The sequence below is a fragment of the Hyla sarda genome, chromosome 3 (genome assembly GCF_029499605.1).
Source record: "Hyla sarda isolate aHylSar1 chromosome 3, aHylSar1.hap1, whole genome shotgun sequence".
NCBI lineage: Eukaryota > Metazoa > Chordata > Amphibia > Anura > Hylidae > Hyla > Hyla sarda.
The window spans coordinates 13,645,648-13,657,893 of NC_079191.1; the positions used below are offsets into that span (position 1 = coordinate 13,645,648).

Below are 12,246 nucleotides of genomic sequence, written 5' to 3' on the forward strand. Positions count from 1 at the left end.
ATGAGAGTCTTAAAGGAATTATTGCTCCATTTTAGACAATCCCTTAATAGACTGCATTGACAATCGGGAACAAAGTGTCCGCCCAGCTGAGACCTTTAGTGATCACTGATTTGTGGGGAAACCTATTCAATTTCCCTACAGCTCCACCACAGGAGAACTTAGGTATTACACTTTGCCCATTCATATCAAAGACTTGAAATGTAGGACAGGACAGGTCCTCCAGAGGGAGAGAGATGTGTTTTTTGTGACTACTCCGACCAAGAGAGGAGGATTCTGAACAAGGGCCCCTCTTTATTATCTCAGAATAATGACAAACTGGACACCCCCATTGATAGACATAGATAATAATACGAGTGATCATCATATTACCGCTTACCTCCACTCTGCCTCTAGGTGGAGACACTCGTACGTCTCCTGCACCTCCCCCACGGTCAGATCCGGGTGCAGCCAGTGGATCTCATCAGATTTCAGGTGTTTCAGCCGCAGCCCATAACATTCCACGTGTTGGATGTCCGGACCGATCCGGCCGCTCAGGAGGATGGAGCTGATGATCTCCTAAGTACAGAAGCCGTAATATTACTATCATGTGTGGGCTTGGTCCTGTTCCTCTGTCTTAAGTCCCCTCAGCCAGAGCCCCTCCATAACAACAGGGCTCTCCTTTAGGATTTACCCCTAGTCGCCTCCTAGCAGTGTTGTTTAATGTATAAATATATATATTTAATAGGTTATATAGGAATACCTCTGTATAGGACCTTAGAGGTCACGTGCCTTTAATTAAATTGTATTATGGTTTAAGGACCTTTAGGTCATGTGATACCCAGAGTTCACTGGGTCAGGACTGACAGGTTCTGCTGACCAATGAGCTTTGTCCAGCCCTCTTAGTATATAAGGGGCTGCTGCCACTAAATTCTCTCTCTTAGGACCTGTACATCAAAGCACATCTATCTCAGCATCAGCATCAATTCAAGCTAGGATTATTGCATTCAGGAAACCACACCCTGGCGTCACGACAATTAAGGAATAACATCAGTATACCCTATAACACCCTTGCAACACCCTAGACACCAGCATCCACCCCGGCACCACACATTTATACCATAGTGCACCACAAGGCTATGATGTCATCAAACCGGACGCCCAAGTTCTGATTAAAGGGGTATTCCAGGCAAAAGCTTTTTTTTATATATATATATATATATATATATATATCAACTGGCTCCGGAAAGTTAAACAGATTTGTAAATTACTTCTATTAAAAAATCTTAATCCTTCCAATAGTTATTAGCTTCTGAAGTTTTCTGTCTAACTGCTCAATGATGATGTCACATCCCGGGAGCTGTGCATGCTGGGAGAATATCCCCATGGGAACTGCACAGCCCCCGGGGCGTGAGTCATCAGTCATCAGAGAGCAGTTAGACAGAAAACAACAACTCAACTTCAGAAGCTAATAACTATTGGAAGGATTAAGATTTTTTAATAGAAGTAATTTACAAATCTGTTTAACTTTCCGGAGCCAGTTGATATATATAAAAGAAGTTTTGGCCTGGAATACCCCTTTAACGGTCAACACATATCAAATTATATGACTACTGACACCACCAGAGAACTACAGGCACGGCCGGCTCTGCCTATAGGCAAAATAGGCGGCTGCCTAGAGTGCCCTCTTGATAGGGGGGTGCTCTGCCTGCTGCAAGAAAGGCACAACCAGCATGGGGCGTGTCAAGGGGCGGACCAATGGGCGGGGTCAAGAGGGCGGCAAAATTAGCATTTCCTTGCCCGAGCCCTGACTACAGGCTAATTTCTTGGCCACCAAAGTTGGGTCTTGCACCTACTGAATCGCCAAATGATGGTCAAGAGGAAAGACAGATCTCCAAAATCCACGTAGAACAGGAGAAGTAACTAGTCAGTGTAACATTTATTGCTTCTGGTATAAAGAACAGCGTATGGTAACAGCCTACGTGCTGCTATATGGACTAAAAATAACCCGGCACAGTGGGCAGTCAACAGACGATGCCAAGATTGTGCACAAACGGGCATTACCGATAATCCTGCATGCTAGTCTATCAATTCCTGAAGGATCCTGCTCTGGGATGTAGATACTTAAAGGGGTACGCGCTGCTCGGCGTTTGGAACAAACTGTTCTGAACGCTGGAGCTTGTGACGTCATAGACTTGCATTGAGGGGGCGGGGCTATGACGTCACAAGCTCCAGCGTTCGGAACAGTTTGTTCCAAATGCTGAGCAGCGGAGTACCCCTTTAAAGCATATTTGGTTCTGTTACCTATTAGATCCCCTCCACCAAAAAAAAATTAAAAATAAGTGTCTGAACCACAGCAAATGAGATCCTGTTGTATTATCTATGATGAGCAGCAAGAATATTGAGGAGGCAGGGGAGCTCGGCTAGCCAGCTCCCTGCCTCCACTGCTCAAAGCTGCACAATAGCAAGGGAAATATAAACGGTCAGAACTCAGGAAATACTTCATCAATAAATGTAAGTGACCCCTCTTTTTAAAGCTGTTTGCCCACACTATAACCTTATCAATTGGGTTTAGTGCGGGGGAACAGCTGGTCAGTTCCTTTTTAAGTTTCTCTGGTGTTTGGCTGAGGCATCCTGCATTGCTGTGATAATGCCCGGGTCAATCAGGGGGCTTGGACTTAGAGCCAATGACCCCTGGCCTCAGAGTCCACACCCTGATTATAAATACCCATCATGTCTCTTCACTCCTTGATTATGTTAAAGGGGTTCTCCACCGGAAAACATCTTATCCCCTATGCAAAGGATAGGGGATAAGATGTCTGATCATAGGGGTCCCTCTGCTGAGGACCCCAGCCATCTCCTGGCGGCGTCTGGGACAAGGAAACCTGGAGCTACTGTGTACGTGACGTCACACCACACCCCCTTCATTCATGTCTATGGAAGGGGGCGTGATAGCTAGTACGTAGCCATCACTCCTCCTCCCATAGACATAAATGGAGGGGGTGTGGCAGCTGTAGTCGCCAGTCATCCGGCAGGGAGCAGAGTTCGCTCTGTGTACCGGAGGATTAGGGTGTCCTCAGCAGCGGTACCTCCACGATTAGACATCTTTGGATAGGGGATAAGATGTTTTCTGGCAGGGTACCCCTTTAAGTTCTTCTGCACTAGCTCCTGTATAACTCTTGCTTTATCTATCCTGTGTATACAGACCCTTGTATTGTATTGTACGCTCGCTATGTTTGGATTTGGCCTGTCTGATTAAAGGGGTACTCCGCTGCTCAGCGTTTGGATCAAACTGTTCCGGATGTTGGAGCTGGCGCCGGGAGCTCGTGATGCCATAGTCCTGCCCCCTCATCATGTCCCGCCCCCTCAATGCAAGTCTTTGGGAGGGGGCGTGACAGCCATCACGCCCCCTCCCATAGACTTGCATTGAGGTGGCGGGGTGTGACGTCATGAGAGTACGGGGCTATGACATCACGAGCTCTTGGCGCCGGCTCCAGCGTTTGGAACAGTTTGTTCCAAACGCTGAGCAGCGGAGTACCCCTTTAAGCTTTTACTGTCTGTTTATCCCCTGTGTTTTGTATCTCGTTCTGTGCCTGTTGACCTATTATGTCCTGACCTGCTTCCCCGACTATAGTGTTGCCTGTTGTTTTGGACCTTGTTACTCCCCTGCACTTACTCCAGGGACTGTCATCCAGTTGAGGATCCGTCACTGATATTAATTAAGCAGGCAAAGTGGCTGAGGGTGAGCTCGGGCTGCACTTATCCCTGCCTGACACGGAAGTTTCAGAGTTTTTTTCTTGAAAGTTGCTCTTTGCTAACATCTCTCTCCACCCTGGCTGGGATCTCTCTGAATGTCGTCTATATACCCTAGTAGGACACATGGACGGTGGTTGTATAATATGCAAAAATCATGACGATTATAAGGATTAATGTAGTTAAAGGGGTACGCCGGTGGAAATATATATATTTCTTTTATCAACTGGTGCCAGAAAGTTAAACAGATTTGTAAATTACTTCTATTAAAAAATCTTTACCCTTCCAGTACTCTGCAGTAGCACATACTTATGACTAACCTCAGCTAAACTGCTAAAGAAGCTTTTGTTAAAGGGACAGTGACCAAATCTCTGTTCTTCTGGCTCTTAAAGGAGTATTATTTTGGAAAACTTTTTTTTTTTTTTTTTAAATCAACTGGTGCCAAAAAGTTAAACAGATTTGTAAATGACTTCTATTAAAAAATCTTAATCCTTCCAGTACTTTTTAGCAGCTGTATACTACAGAGCAAATTCTTTTCTTTTTCCATTTCTTTTTTTTCTTGTCCACAGTGCTCTCTGCTGACACCTGATGCCCCGTATCAGGAAATGTCCAGAGCAGGAGAAAATCCCCATAGCAAACCTATGCTGCTCCGGACAGTTCCTGACACGGGACAGAGGTGTCAGCAGAGAGAAAAAAGAAATTCAAAAAGCTAAGAATTTCCTCTGTAGCATACAGCTGCTAATAAGTACTGGAAGGATAAAGATTTTTTAATAGAAGTCATTTACAAATCTGTTTAACTTTCTGGCACCAGTTCATTTAAAAAAAAAAAAAGTTTTCCACCGGAGTACCCCTTTAATGGCTGTGAGTAATTTCTCAGAAAATGTATGAATAGGAACGGGATGAAACTTGATATAATCCCGATAGAAGCCGCTTGACGTAAGTCACTATAAATACATATATATGTTCTTATTCTTTCCCGCTGAACGTCATAGAGGAGAGATACTGGGAATTACACAATAGCTGTGCGGAGCCGGGATCTGTGGGCAGGTGGAGGTGTGGGGGCGCATCTCTGTATTAGTAATAAAAAGAGAAAATCCAGAAAATCTATAAATCCCCAGTGCTGGGTACCTGGACCCATGTTCAGATCAACCCTGGTCAGATAGTTTCTCCAAGGGTTTAGGTTATTTTTTACTGCCCATTTGATCTCTTTATTAGGATTCCCGAATCGGTGGCTGCTGTAGACCTACAAGTCCCAACATCCTCTGACATACAATGTTAGGAGCTGTAGTCTCGCAACAGCTAGAGAGCCGCAGGTTGGGGAGCGTGGTCACGATCATATAAGTGATTACAGTGCACTTATATCTAGTAATGCCCCTACTTAATACAGCTATACCAAACCTAATATATTTAACCACTACAGACCATATAAGTGATTACAGTGCATTGATGTCCAATAATGCCCCTACATAATACCGCCATACTATTACCACTATCATTACCATGACAGACCATATGAGTGATTACAGTGCACTTATTTCAAGTGATGCCACTACATAATACCGTTATACCAAACCTAATAACATTAACCACTACAGACCATATAAGTGATTACAGTGCATTTATATCCAGTAATGCCTCTACATAATACCGCCATACCATTACCAGTAATTACTGGTAATTACAGTGCATATGATTACTGGTCTTCTCAGGGGTGTAACTGAGGTAGTTGTTAGACTTCTGCACAGGAACTCATTTCAACGATGTTGAATTTACTGAGACACATTCCAGCTGGTCTATGCAGTTCGGCATCCCTTAACTCGGAAATCGGTGCTGCTAATCGGACTAGGACCACGAGGCATGGGGCACCTGTTTTGTTCTGTTTGCTATCAGGCCCTATGTTTCCAGACATTCTCCTGAAAGCACCCTTTGGTAGGTAATGAACACTGGACTACTTGTTCTTTACAAAGCTAGATACAGGTGAGCAGGGTCTTATATTGACTTCCTTGGCCTATACCTACCATGTGATGCTGGCCCTTAAAGGGGTACTCCACTGCCCCAGTTTTCAGAACATTTTGTTCCGAACGCTGGGTGTGGGGGTCGTGAGATCCAAGTAATGCCCCTGTCATTCTCCATAGGGCTGCAGGGAATTGTAGTTTCAATCACAGCAGACATAGAAAGCAGCCTAGCTGTGCTGCAATGGAGGGGGTGGGGGGGGTTGATATGTGGGAGAAGGATAAGTCACCTATGACCTATGGTTTTAAGTTGTATGTCACCATATTATTTTAATATAGCAGATCAATAAAAGTTAAATTTTAGGGGAGTTTTTTCAAGGGGATCTTGTGCCCTGGGTTTTGGTAAATTATATTAGTTGGAGAGAGAGCACAGAAACAGTTCACACAAACAAGCCAGCAGCTTGATGGGGACACAGGACGTGGCCATTTACCACCAACACAAGCACAGACCCTTAGTTAGCATGTCCATTACTGACTGACAGGGAATTAGTAAAGTCACCTTATATTGGATTTAACTCAATGTACACACTTGCACACCACGTAAGGAGAACATAAAACCAGGACTCACCCGTATGTCGGTGAAGATGCTGCACTTGACAAGCTTGAAGTTCTTCATCAGGTTGGAACTGTTGCTGTGGAAGCACACCTTGAGGATCCGCATCTCTTCCTTACTGATCTCGCCATCGAATGGCTGCTCCACGGGGCCATCTTGCTGCACGAAGGTGTTTCCCCTCGAGCGGCTTAGATGGTCCAGAGACATTCTGGCGTGGGCTGGTGTAGTGGCTAAGAACGGGACATTACTTATCTGTGGAGACAAAGAAAGTTGTCGGTTCTTTAGTGGTTACATCAAGATCGGCTGGACATTCAAAGTAGAGAAAAGTAGATTGATGGTTGGACAGACGATCATGGTTGGCCACGGCCATACATATTTTTGTCCATATTGACCATTAAAGTTGTTCCAACTGACCATAAATGATCAATGACTCTGGGTCAAAGACGAACAATATTTCTGGGAACATCCTGAGTATATTCTTTTTGTTTTTTGTAAAATGTTACCCGAGGAACTATTGTTTTGGTTGAAGTTGTCCACTTTTATCAACTTTAATCTAAGGCCTTGTTACCGTTGCCGTCAGACTCTGCTATTCGGAGTTCCGTCGGCAATCCGGGCAGAAGAACGGAAGTTTAGCGGAGAAAAAAATTGTGCAAGCTCTATTTTTCTTCTCCACTAAAATCCTGTAAAATTACCGGTCACCGACAGACCCCATGCAGGTTTGCTATCAGGCCCTATGTTTCCAGACATTCTCCTGAAAGCGCCCTTTTGTAGGTAGTGAACACTGGACTACTTGTTCTAGACAAAGCTAGGGACAGGTGAGCAGGGTCTTATATGGACTTCCTTGGCCTATACCTGCCATGTAATGTTGGCCATTAAAGGGGTACTCCGGTGCTCAGCGTTTGTATTGAGGGGGCAAGGTGTGATGTCATGAGGGGGCGGGGCTATGACATCACAAGCTCCCGGTGTCGGCTCCAGCGTTCGGAACAGTTTGTTCCAAATGCTGAGCAGCGGAGTACCCCTTTAAGGGCCAACATTACATGGCAGGTATAGGCCAAGGAAGTCCATATAAGACCCTGCTCACTGTGATGTCATAGCTCCGCCCCCTCATGACATCACGCCTCGCCCCCTCAATGCAAGTCTATGGGAGGGGGCGTGATGGCTGTCACGCCCCCTCCCATAGACTTGCATTGAGGGGGCGAGGCGTGACGTCATGAGGGGGCGGGGCTATGACATCACCAGCTCCCGACGCCGGCTCCAGCTTTCGGAACAGTTTGTTCCAAACACTGAGCAGTGGAGTACCCCTTTAAAGGAGACCTATAACCCTAGTGTAACCTCTACGTCGCGTGTATGTAGTGCAGATAAGCCTTGTGTAACCTTGCAGCGTCAGCGTTACTGGGCAACACAGAATAAATCACATACAAAAGGGGCTTAGCAGGGCACACACCATCTCGATGCTACGAAATAGCAGAGGACAATAATAGAAGCAAATATTTTATGATCGTCCAATACGTTTGGAGAGTCTACTGCACCAGATGGACCTGATGAAGAGAGCAGTGGACTCTTGAAACGCGTTGTACAAAATTAAAATATCAATTCCCCCCCCCCCCCCCCCCGACCTATACAGTACATTGGGCATGAGGGGAGAGGAGAGGAAAGAGGAGAGGAGAGGGGAGAGGAGAGGAGAGAGGGGAGGTGAGGAGAGAGGGGAGAGATGAGAGGAGAGATGAGAGGAGAGAGGAGAGGAGAGGAGAGGAGAGAGGAGAGGAGAGGAGAGAGAGGAGAGGAGAGAGAGGAGAGGAGAGAGATGAGAGGAGAGATGAGAGGAGAGAGGAGAGGAGAGAGGAGAGGAGAGGAGAGAGAGGAGAGGAGAGAGAGGAGAGGAGAGAGGAGAGGAGAGGAGAGAGGAAAGGAGAGAGGAGAGAGGAGAGGGGAGAGGAGAGAGAGGAGAGAGGAGAGGAGAGGAGAGGAGAGGAGAGGGGAGAGGAGAGAGGAGAGGAGAGGAGAGAAGAGGGGAGAGGAGAGGAGAGAGGAGAGGAGAGAGGAAAGGAGAGAGGAGAGGAGAGGAGAGAGGAGAGAGAGGAGAGGAGAGGGGAGAGGAGAGGAGAGAGGAGAGGAGAGGAGAGAGGAGAGGAGAGAGGAGAGAGGAGAGGAGCCGTCTCCATCACATCTTGCCAAAGGCTGATCCTGTGTTATCTGCCGTGAGTCTTATCATGGAGGTGTCATCTGTCATTGTTATCCTGCACAGAGACATAAATGTGACATAGGAAAGGTACAGGAGATTCCAAATATTGTGACCTTAAAAAAACTGCAATGTTTCTGGAAAATGTCCATTAAAGCCAAACTCCATCTCATACCCATCCATACTCCATCTCATACCTATATCCATACTCCATCTCATACCTATATCCATACTCCATCTCACACCTATATCCATACTCCATCTCACACCTATATCCATACTCCATCTCACACCTATATCCATACTCCATCTCATACCTATATCCATACTCCATCTCATACCTATATCCATACTCCATCTCATACCTATATCCATACTCCATCTCATACCTATATCCATACTCCATCTCATACCTATATCCATACTCCATCTCATACCTATATCATACTCCATCTCATACCTATATCCGTACTCCATCTCATACCTATATCCATACTCCATCTCACACCTATATCCATACTCCATCTCACACCTATATCCATACTCCATCTCATACCTATATCCATACTCCATCTCATACCTATATCCATACTCCATCTCATACCTATATCCGTACTCCATCTCATACCTATATCCGTACTCCATCTCATACCTATATCCATACTCCATCTCACACCTATATCCGTACTCCATCTCACACCTATATCCGTACTCCATCTCATACCTATATCCGTACTCCATCTCATACCTATATCCATACTCCATCTCACACCTATATCCATACTCCATCTCATACCTATATCCATACTCCATCTCATACCTATATCCATACTCCATCTCATACCTATATCCATACTCCATCTCATACCTATATCCATACTCCATCTCATACCTATATCCGTACTCCATCTCATACCTATATCCGTACTCCATCTCATACCTATATCCATACTCCATCTCACACCTATATCCGTACTCCATCTCATACCTATATCCGTACTCCATCTCATACCTATATCCATACTCCATCTCACACCTATATCCATACTCCATCTCATACCTATATCCATACTCCATCTCATACCTATATCCATACTCCATCTCATACCTATATCCATACTCCATCTCATACCTATATCCATACTCCATCTCATACCCATCCATACTCCATCTCATACCTATATCCTTACTCCATCTCATACCTATATCCATACTCCATCTCATACCTATATCCGTACTCCATCTCATACCTATATCCGTACTCCATCTCATACCTATATCCATACTCCATCTCATACCCATCCATACTCCATCTCATACCTATATCCATACTCCATCTCATACCTATATCCTTACTCCATCTCATACCTATATCCTTACTCCATCTCATACCTATATCCATACTCCATCTCATACCTATATCCATACTCCATCTCATATCTAGATCCATACTCCATCTCATACCTAGATCCATACTCCATCTCATACCTAGATCCATACTCCATCTCATACCTAGATCCATACTCCATCTCATACCTAGATCCATACTCCATCTCATACCTAGATCCATACTCCATCTCATACCTATATCCATACTCCATCTCATACCTATATCCATACTCCATCTCATACCTATATCCATACTCCATCTCATACCTATATCCATACTCCATCTCATACCTATATCCATACTCCATCTCATACCTATATCCATACTCCATCTCATACCTATATCCATACTCCATCTCATACCTATATCCATACTCCATCTCATACCTATATCCATACTCCATCTCATACCTATATCCATACTCCATCTCACACCTATATCCATACTCCATCTCACACCTATATCCATACTCCATCTCATACCTATATCCATACTCCATCTCATACCTATATCCATACTCCATCTCATACCTATATCCATACTCCATCTCATACCCATCCATACTCCATCTCATACCTATATCCTTACTCCATCTCATACCTATATCCGTACTCCATCTCATACCTATATCCGTACTCCATCTCATACCTATATCCATACTCCATCTCATACCCATCCATACTCCATCTCATACCTATATCCATACTCCATCTCATACCTATATCCTTACTCCATCTCATACCTATATCCATACTCCATCTCATACCTATATCCATACTCCATCTCATACCTATATCCATACTCCATCTCATACCTAGATCCATACTCCATCTCATACCTAGATCCATACTCCATCTCATACCTAGATCCATACTCCATCTCATACCTAGATCCATACTCCATCTCATACCTATATCCATACTCCATCTCATACCTAGATCCATACTCCATCTCATACCTAGATCCATACTCCATCTCATACCTATATCCATACTCCATCTCATACCTATATCCATACTCCATCTCATACCTATATCCATACTCCATCTCATACCTATATCCATACTCCATCTCATACCCATCCATACTCCATCTCATACCTATATCCATACTCCATCTCATACCTATATCCTTACTCCATCTCATACCTATATCCATACTCCATCTCATACCTATATCCATACTCCATCTCATACCTATATCCATACTCCATCTCATACCTAGATCCATACTCCATCTCATACCTAGATCCATACTCCATCTCATACCTAGATCCATACTCCATCTCATACCTATATCCGTACTCCATCTCATACCTATATCCATACTCCATCTCATACCTATATCATACTCCATCTCATACCTATATCCATACTCCATCTCATACCTATATCCATACTCCATCTCATACCTATATCCATACTCCATCTCATACCTATATCCGTACTCCATCTCATACCTATATCCATACTCCATCTCACACCTATATCCATACTCCATCTCACACCTATATCCGTACTCCATCTCACACCTATATCCGTACTCCATCTCATACCTATATCCATACTCCATCTCACACCTATATCCATACTCCATCTCACACCTATATCCATACTCCATCTCATACCTATATCCATACTCCATCTCATACCTATATCCATACTCCATCTCATACCTATATCCATACTCCATCTCATACCTATATCCATACTCCATCTCATACCTATATCCGTACTCCATCTCATACCTATATCCATACTCCATCTCACACCTATATCCATACTCCATCTCACACCTATATCCGTACTCCATCTCATACCTATATCCGTACTCCATCTCATACCTATATCCATACTCCATCTCACACCTATATCCATACTCCATCTCATACCTATATCCATACTCCATCTCATACCTATATCCATACTCCATCTCATACCTATATCCATACTCCATCTCATACCTATATCCATACTCCATCTCATACCCATCCATACTCCATCTCATACCTATATCCTTACTCCATCTCATACCTATATCCATACTCCATCTCATACCTATATCCGTACTCCATCTCATACCTATATCCGTACTCCATCTCATACCTATATCCATACTCCATCTCATACCCATCCATACTCCATCTCATACCTATATCCATACTCCATCTCATACCTATATCCTTACTCCATCTCATACCTATATCCTTACTCCATCTCATACCTATATCCATACTCCATCTCATACCTATATCCATACTCCATCTCATATCTAGATCCATACTCCATCTCATACCTAGATCCATACTCCATCTCATACCTAGATCCATACTCCATCTCATACCTAGATCCATACTCCATCTCATACCTAGATCCATACTCCA

General features: G+C 44.2%; 1 protein-coding gene across 4 annotated transcripts in view; it reads right to left on the reverse strand.

Annotated features, from left to right (window-relative positions):
* Positions 1-12,246, reverse strand: part of PTK2B (protein tyrosine kinase 2 beta) — a 207,370-nt gene that overhangs the window by 96,983 nt on the left and 98,141 nt on the right. For all 4 annotated transcript variants that reach the window (XM_056563778.1, XM_056563776.1, XM_056563777.1 and 1 more), the window contains exons 2-3: positions 6,310-6,546; positions 377-555 (exon numbers count right to left, since the gene is read on the reverse strand). In XM_056563778.1, coding sequence (XP_056419753.1) covers positions 377-555; positions 6,310-6,501 — 371 coding nt within the window. In that variant the 5' untranslated portion in view covers positions 6,502-6,546. The remainder of the gene's footprint in view (positions 1-376; positions 556-6,309; positions 6,547-12,246) is intronic.